Source organism: Mus caroli, chromosome 1 (genome assembly GCF_900094665.2).
Source record: "Mus caroli chromosome 1, CAROLI_EIJ_v1.1, whole genome shotgun sequence".
Taxonomy (NCBI): domain Eukaryota; kingdom Metazoa; phylum Chordata; class Mammalia; order Rodentia; family Muridae; genus Mus; species Mus caroli.
Genome location: NC_034570.1, coordinates 85,853,721 through 85,862,449, shown reverse-complemented (window position 1 = coordinate 85,862,449; position 8,729 = coordinate 85,853,721). Strand labels below are relative to the sequence as shown.

The 8,729-nt window shown below is 48.0% G+C and overlaps 1 protein-coding gene across 2 annotated transcripts in view; it reads right to left on the bottom strand.

The window, feature by feature from the left end:
- Positions 1 to 8,729, bottom strand: part of Ano7 (anoctamin 7) — a 31,607-nt gene that overhangs the window by 17,135 nt on the left and 5,743 nt on the right. For both annotated transcript variants that reach the window (XM_021168074.1, XM_021168082.1), the window contains exons 4-7: positions 7,807 to 7,937; positions 3,609 to 3,716; positions 2,844 to 2,980; positions 1,010 to 1,067 (exon numbers count right to left, since the gene is read on the bottom strand). In XM_021168074.1, the coding sequence (XP_021023733.1) occupies positions 1,010 to 1,067; positions 2,844 to 2,980; positions 3,609 to 3,716; positions 7,807 to 7,937 (434 nt within the window). The remainder of the gene's footprint in view (positions 1 to 1,009; positions 1,068 to 2,843; positions 2,981 to 3,608; positions 3,717 to 7,806; positions 7,938 to 8,729) is intronic.

Sequence of the window (8,729 nt, the reverse complement as noted above, 5' to 3'; positions counted from 1 at the left end):
CTCACTTTGTAGACCAGGCTGGCTTCAAACCCAGAAATCCGCCTGCCTCTACCTCCCAAGTGCTGGGATTAAAGGCGTGCGCCACCACACCTGGCCATTCTTTCATTTTACAAACTCAGAAGTCTTAGTCAGAGTCACATGGCTTTAGAGTCTGGCCTGGGTTAGAACCTGGGTCATGCCATGGCTTGCATGGACCCCTGTTCCAGTAGGGTCTGCTCTGTTAGGATACCTGTCTGGGGCAGAAAACCTCTGGCTTTGGAGGCCACTGGAATCAGCGTCCTTTGGGGGGTCATAAGTGGTGGCTCAGGCCTGTCTAGACCCTTTCTGGCCACATGCTGTTAGAGCAGACCTCCCAGTGCAGTGGTTCTCAACCTTCCTAATACTGCAGCCTTTCATACCATTCCTCATGTTGTGGGAAACTCCCCTCACCCCACAGCCTATAGAATTATTTTCATTGTTACTTTATAACTGTAGGTTTGCTACTGTTATGAATCATAATGTAAATACCTGTGGTTTCTGATAGTCTTCGGTGACCCCTGTGACAGGGTCATTCGATTCCCAGAGGGGTAGGGACTTGCAGGTTGAGAACTACTACCCTAAAGCTCCTATAGCCTGGTTTTAACATTGGCTTAGCGTATACTAAGATCTCTTCCTTGTCTGTTCTGGCAAGCCAGCAGGATCACCTCACCTGAACCTGGTATCTTGGTTGTCTGCCTCAAAAGTCCATAAACAGGTATTGTTCTGGGCCCCAGGATTATGCAGGGACAGTGGAGGGAGCTAGCTCTCACTTGGTCCAGTGCAGTCTGGACATGCCCTGCCCCCACTGCTCTCCATCCAGGCCATATCATTATTCTCTGCACCAAGATCAGGGATGGTCTCTAAGCCTTCGGCCTTCTGGTTACAGAAAGTTTTATGGTGGCCATAAAGACCTCAGGGTTGATAGCTGGGATACATCAGGCCTTTATGAGCCTGGTCAGATTAGGGTCTGCAGCAGACATACTGCACTTACAATCTGATGCCTCTTGGTGCTGGTGAAGAAGGTGTCTTGGTTGTCACTTCCAAGAAACCTGCAGAGGTGAGAAAAATCAAGAGGTTAGAAGGTATGGGGATTTTTGCCACGCAGAAGTAAAGACATCAGAGCAAACATGTCAGAGAAGAGCATGTACAGACAGAGACCCACAACCCAGAGACCCAGGAGGACAACCATGGTGCCAGACCATACTCAGTTCTTTGTTACTGGAGGTGACAATCATTGAAGCTAGGTCTGCAGGTTGTGTGTGTGTGTGGTCACATACTGGCTCTGTTCAGGAATGGAGTCAGTGAGGGAGAGCTGTCCCTATACATCTTGTCTCCCTCACCAGTCAGGGAAGGTATAATAAGGGAGCCACTGACCCAGGACACAGGAACAGAGCAAGGAATGGGCCACTGGGGGAGGGGAGTCTGAGTGTGTCTCACGAGAGTTTATGTGCTGTGAAGTATCAAAGTAGTGGAACCTTTAGGAGTGGGGGCAAGCCAGGCATGGTGCCATACCCCTTTAATCCCAGCACTTGGGAGGCAGAGGCAGGACCTTTGTGAGTTCAAGGCCAGCCTGGTCTATATAGAGAGTTCTGGGATTGCCAGAGCTACATAGCAATAATCTAACTCAAAAAGGGTTGGGGGTGGGGTGGGGTGGGAAAGGGCATGAGGTCATGTGGATTCCACTCTCAGAAGGGATTAATTCTGGTCTCAGGGGAGATTCAGTTACTGAAGGAACTAAGACAACTCCGTCTACCCTTCTGGGCCCAGTCCTCTCCCTTTCTGTCTCTTCTGTGCTGTGCTATAGCTGCTATATCTAGCCCAAGACTGCCCAGCTAAGGCCACCAGTTCTGGACTTTCAGCCTCCTAACTTGTAAGCTAAATGAACCTCTTCTTTTTTTTTTTTTTTTTAAGATTTATTTATTGATTATATGTAAGTACATTGTAGTTGTCTTCAGACACTCTAGAAGAGGGAGTCAGATCTCATTACAGAAGGGTTGTGAGCCACCATGTGGTTGCTGAGATTTGAACTCTGGACCTTCAGAAGAGCAGTCAGGTGCTCTTACCCACTGAGCCATCTCACCAGCCCCAAACCTCTTCTTTTAAAGAGCAGTTTGTTTTGTACAGTGCGAAGGAAGAAGAGGCTGGCAGTAATCACTGCATATCAGCTCCAGTTTCCTGTTTTTTTTCTTTGTATGTGCATATATGCAGTGGGTATATGATGTGTTTACATTCCACAGTGTGTGTGTAGAGGTCCCAGCACCAAGACACCTTCGTGATGCAGGGTGTCTTCAGTTTCAGCTGCACATATACTCCAGGCTAGCTGACCTGAGGGCAATTCTGTCTTTGCCTTTATTTCACCACAGGGATTACCAAAGCACACCTTCACATCTGGCTTTTTTGGTAGGTTCCAGGGATTGAACACAGACTTGCATGACAAGTGCTTTGACCTGTAGAGCCATTTCCCCTGCCCCCAGACTTCTTTTCTCAGCAGAGTCTTTGGGTATTGTGTTATGGCAACAGAAATGGATTGTTGACGTGAGCTTGGTGTGTCCATTCCTAGGATTTGGGGGCATGTCTGTCTCACAGCACAGCCACCCTATCCTGACTAATGCAGGCGACTTACCAATACACAGTTGCTCAGTAGGCTTGCCCACCTGGGACTCAGATGGCGTTCTCTGAAAACCCAGGTGAGGAGAGCATTTGGGAGAAAGCATGACGTTTAGTTAATTCATTCACAGTCTCATTCACACATCCTGGTTCTTATGGGGCTGGTCCCACCCACAGGAGGCTGTCCTGCTGGGCTCCACAGGACCACAGTGCCATACCATTGCAGCTTGCTTGCTTTGAACTGGCAGGAGTAATACTCGGGGGGTGTGTCAGGCACGTGCTCCAGCAGGATATTGGGGATGCCCAGCCACTCCAGAAGGGTGGCTGACCAGTTGGAAGCCTGGTTGGGTAACTCCTGGAAAGAAAATTGTCCCGAGGAAGATCTTCACAGCTGGGGAGGAAACCAACCAAGTCTTCGAACATGGGGCATCTCTTACTGATTTACCCGGCAATAGACCCTTCCCCGCCTGGGGTCTCAAGCTCTGAGAGTGACTTGGCCTGTTAAATTGAAGACCAGAGCTACTCTTACCATGAGAGAGTGAAAGGGAATGAACAGCATGTCTCAGCCTCACGCCAGGCTGGTAAAGCCTGCTATGAGCAAGCAGTTTAGGCAAGTCAACCCGAGGGCACCAAATGACTGCTGCCCTTCACCCTGCGCACATGAGGCTGGAGTGGCCTCAGCAGATGGCCCTGTGGGCTCTGGGCCTGCAGGGAACTCAGCCAGCTTACAGTTATGGCTACCCTACTTACTGCCAGGGTCTTCCTGATTCCTGAGTTTGCTGTTCAGGGCATGATCCCTTGTTCACCCCATGGGGTGTTTTCAGGCATGTGACAGCAGACAGGAGGGAAACTACAGATCTCCAAGTGGAAACAGCTTCAAGGAGTGATTTCTTGGGCTTTTGGGCTTTAAGCCTAGGGATCAGTCAGATGTAGACCGGAGTGGGGATCCCCATCCCCTCCCTCTGCCCTTACAGCCCCCGTACCTGTAGAGGCAGCTTCAGGCGCAGGTCTTCTGCATAGTAGCAGAGCACAGCCCAGGGTGCGCGGAGGAGGATGTAATGAACTGCAGCGGCCTCATCCTGGACATCATGCTGCAGGCACCAGGGGCTTCTGTGAGGGCCTGAGGGTATTGCTATGTGCCCTGTGTCTATTCACACTCAGGAGACGGCCAACAACGCCATAGCCTAGGTGCCGCTGAACAGCCAACGGCTGTACACCTTCTCAGTAGGAATGCACCCTCCTCAAGTCTACCTCAGAAAGCTTGTGGTGATAGCACCTCCTCTCCAGAGAGCTCCCATCTGGGGCCCATGCCACTTGCACTCTCTTCTGTGACAATGACAACCAGAGCAACACTTCCACCAAAGTTTTGGGGACCCATTCATAGCTTCTCAGAGATCATACTGACATAGCCCATCTTCTTGTTAAAAGGGAGGGGGGCAGCAACTTCAGCTTTGCCAAGCAATGCTTAGTGGCTGCTTTATCTTTCTGCATATCTCTGGAAAGTTGCATTGATTCCCCACATACCTAAGAGACATGTACACTGCTGTGTGCACAAATAGGTGGGCACTGCAAGCCTCCATTTAGCTATGAGTCAGGCTACAGCAAAACAAGCCATCCTCATGACCAAACACAGCTTATGGAGTCTAGCAGAATCCCTGACAAAGACAAGGACCATGAAATGCACGTGAAAAAAAAGCATCCCAGAGTCTGGTTTTGTCTGTGCTTTCTGCTGTTGGAGCTCCTAGTCACTGCTGCTTTCGCAGAGGGTAGGTGCTGTAAGCCCAGATTTACAGTGATTCTGCTATGGACTTAGAGGCATATAGAGTAGGAGCTTGGTTGGTAAGTGGTGACTTGGGTATGTGCAGTACCCGTTAGTTCATCATCCCTGCCTAGATAACCCGGCAAACTCATTTGCTCATCATGATAATGGATTTGAGTTGTTCTTTGGGCCATCACTGCTGTGCTTGCTTAGAGATAGATGTTAATTTTACATCTTCCCCCAAATCCTGCAACACTGAATGTCTGAACTGCCCTGAGATAAGACATGCCCAGAGTTCTGGGAGGGGTGAGACTTTTGGTCTTATGAACAAGAGACTCTGTGGAGTCACACATTGCTGAAAGACTTTTCCAGAGGTTCTCAGCCCTTGTTGTACATCACAGCCCTCTGGGGTTCCCTGAATGTTCATGTAGAAACTACATCCTGTCCATGGGAGCAGACCTAAACCTGGTTGTTTGGGGCACCCCTGGATTGTTGGAACATGCTGAGAGCTAAGAACTGCATTGCAGTCTCAAGCCTGAGGGGACTTTTGGACAATGGATTGGGGGAAGTGGTGGTTGGGTAGATAATGGGTGATGAATGGATGAGGTGTGTGTGTGTGTGTGTGTGTGTGTGTGTGTGGACACAGAGTCTGAAGTTGTGGTGGTGTGAGTAAGAATGGCCCCCATAGGGTCATATATTTAAATGCTTAGTCACCAGGGAGTAGAACTCTTTAAAAGGATTAAAAGAATTAGTAAGTATAGCCTTGTTGGAGGAAGTATGTCACTGCAGGTGGGTTTTGAGGTGTCAAAAGTCCATGCCAAGTCTAGTCTGTCTGTCTGTCTGTCTCTGTCTGTCTGTCTGTCTGTCTCTCTGCTACTTCTCCAGCACCAGGCTTGTCTGCTATCATGTTCCTCTGCCATGATGATAAACTAACTTTTTTTTTTTAGATTTATCTATTTATTATATGTAAGTACACTGTAGCTGTCCTCAGACATTCCAGAAGAGGGCATCAGATTTCATTACGGATGGTTGTGAGCCACCATGTGGTTGCTGGGATTTGAACTCGGGACCTTAGGAAGAGCAGTTGGCACTCTTAACCACTGAGCCATCTCACCAGCTCCGATGAACTAACTTTTAAGGAAAGACTTAACAAGCCCCATTTAAATACTTTCTTTTGCTTGAGTTGTCTTGGTCATGGTATCTTCATAGCAATAGATCAGGGACTAAGACAGAGGCAAAAGTAGCTCTGTCCACAGTCAGTTAAAATTAACAAAACTCATCAATAGTGACACACGTGACCAGCAATCTACATTGTCCAGAACAAACATGGAGTTCCTACACAACAGAGTAGAAACAGACAAATGACCCAACAGGACAAACAAATGACACAGGAATGTGGTTGGCTTTACAGCTGCTCCTGAACTTAGTTGGGTCTGCTCTGGATTTTTTATTTTAAGACACAGTACAAGCAATATGCATATGTGTACACCAGACTTTGGCATTTGGTCTTTTCCTGGCTAGCAGTGTGTGGCTCTACCTTCTCTGTTGGTGCTGGGAAGCAGCTATGAACATAGCTCCTGATCTACCCTGTGCTCCCAAGAGGGCAGGTGCCCTGTACCAAGTACTTGGTGGCTAAGGTAGGGTGTTTGATAAGATAGATGTATTTGATGCATTTTAAATTCTACCCAGGTTTAGGTACTGGATTCAACTGGGTTATGGCTGGGAGCAGGTGCCCCATCATAAGCCAAGGAACTTAACGGAAATATGAATGGCTCATAAACGTGTAAAAATGCACAGCCTCTTTAGAAATTAGAATCAAGGAAAACTAGGGTAAGGTACTGCTGATCAGATGCGGGTCAGCTGACTGAAAATGACAAAGTCAGGACTGGAGAGACAGCTCAGCAGTTAGAGCCCTGGGCAGCTCAGCAGTTAGGGCACTGGCTGCTCTTGCAGACCTCATGGCAGCTCACAGCCATCTGTAACTCCAGTTTCAGGGGATTTGATGCCCTCTTCTAATCTCAGTGGGCACTGGGCATGTGATGCAATAGACATGAATCCAGGCAAAACACAATGCACATAAAAAAAACCCAAAAAACAAACAAACAAAAAAATGAGCTGGGCGGTGGTGGCCCATGCCTTTAATCCCAGCACTTCGGAGGCAGAGGCAGGTGGATTTCTGAGTTCAAGGCCAGCCTGGTCTACAGAGTGAGTTCCAGGACAGCCAGGGCTACACAGAGAAACCCTGTCTCAAAAAACCAAAAAAAAAAAAAAAAAAAAACCAAACAACCAAACTTGGGGCTGGAGAGATGGCTCAAAGGTTAAGAGTACTGACTGCTCTTTCAGAGGTCCTAAGTTCAATTCCCAGCATGGTGGCTCACAGCTATCTGTAATGGGATCTGATGCCCTCTTCTAGTGTGTCTGAAGAGAGAAATGGTGTACTCATATACATAAAATAAATGAATATATCTTTTAAAAAACTTAAAAAAATAACAAAAAGGAAATGGAAGAGTCTAACAATGACATGTGTTGAGAATATTCAGAGCAAGGAGGTGCTGGCACTCCCAGGTGACAGTGTAACCACAGGTGTCATCAACTCTGCTCCTAGGAGAAATGCAATGTGACAGCCACTCTAAGATGTCACTGGAGTGGTCAAGTGGGAATAAATCAAGCTCTCGCCACCCCACAGCAAGGCTGGACAGCACTTGCTGTGGGAAAACCTCCCAGGCTACAGAAAATGGAAAAAGTAAGACTCTATTGTCAAACAGACAAAGTCAAGTGGAAGGGCTAAATGATAGGGTTAACAGAAGTTTCACAATTGATTCTTAGGGAGGGGGAACATGATGACAATTAGAGGGCAGAGGGTAAAGACTATGGATGCATATAAAGACTATGCAATGACGGGCATGAGGGTAAGACAGGGCTCTGCACACCCCTCACCCTGAGATCCCCTCCTTGCTTGCCCTCCCCAGGGCTCACCCAGGGCTTACATGCCTGCTTCATTTTCTCCTGCTTCTTGTAATCCGTGTTAAATCATTCTAAGTGGTACTTTACATAAAACACATAAAGGGACCTTTGAATTTGCTAAATCCTATAAACACCAACAGCAATTGCAAATGATGGTCACTGACAAAAACTGGAGACAGGCTATGGGTAGCAAAGATGGAGGCAGTTTTACCGGCTTCCCTGAAGGCTTTAGCCTCTGTGAGTGAGCCTAGTGCATTATGGTGGATCCATGGTCTTGCTTGTCTGGAATTGAGTGGTTCCCTAAGCCAGAGGGAGCTTCCTAAAGGGTGGGTATCCAGCAGGACTCTGAGGCCTAGTGTGCTTCATATCCTTGGGCAGTAAGCCCTCTGGCGTGCAGAATAAACTCTAGGTCATGAGAAAATACAGAATCTAGACACCCTCTCCTTACTGCCATGTACCTGATCTATTTTCAGGCCAGCCAAGCAAAGATTCTCCAGAAAAGTCTCCCGCCAGACCTCGTGTGTATCTGTCTTGTCCTTCGTGGGGTTCTCTTGGTTCCTCAGGTCTTCTTCCCAAACAAGAACAAAATCTGCAAGGATCATTCCATTAGCCAGAGGCAGAGAGCTCTCTGGCTAATGGAATGCAGGGCAGGCCCAGGGCAGGGCTGTGGGGGAGGGAGTGGGGGGTGGGGGATGGGAGGGCAGGGGTGGGTGGGTGGTCTCAGCAGGGATGCAGGGATTGGGAGAAGTGAGAGCCAAGGGCTTCTCCGAGGCTCTTGCCCAGATCTCTCCTAGGTTGTAGTTAGGACTGGAGGGCAGGTGAGTTTGCAATGCAGATTAGGAACTGAGGCTGGGGAGGGACTGGGTGTGTCCTTCTGAGATCCCTTCTGTAGCTTGGTTCCCACAGTCTATGTCCCAAACTCCTAAGGAAACCTGGTTAGGTATGATTTCTTGGGGGAAAAAAAAAACCCTGGAGCTGGAGAGATGGCTCAGCAGTTAAGAGCACTGACTGCTCTTCTAAAGGTCACGAATTCAATTCCCAGCAACCACATGGTAGTTCACAACCATCCGTAATAGGATCTGGTGCCCTCTTCTGGTGTGTCTGAAGACAACTACAGTGTACTTACATATAATAAATAAATAAATCTTTAAAAAAAGCCCACAGCAATAAATCAAAAATCGATAAGACAAATTTTATGAGAGGACGTCATCCAAAAGGCAACCCAGAGAATAGGGAAACTGCAAAAAATGTTTCTAATAAGGGATTAAAAGGGCTAACAGACAATCATACACACTCAACCATACACATATAAACACACACAGGAAGGAAGGAAGGAAGGAAGGAAGGAAGGAAGGAAGGGAGGGAGGGAGGGAGGGAGGGA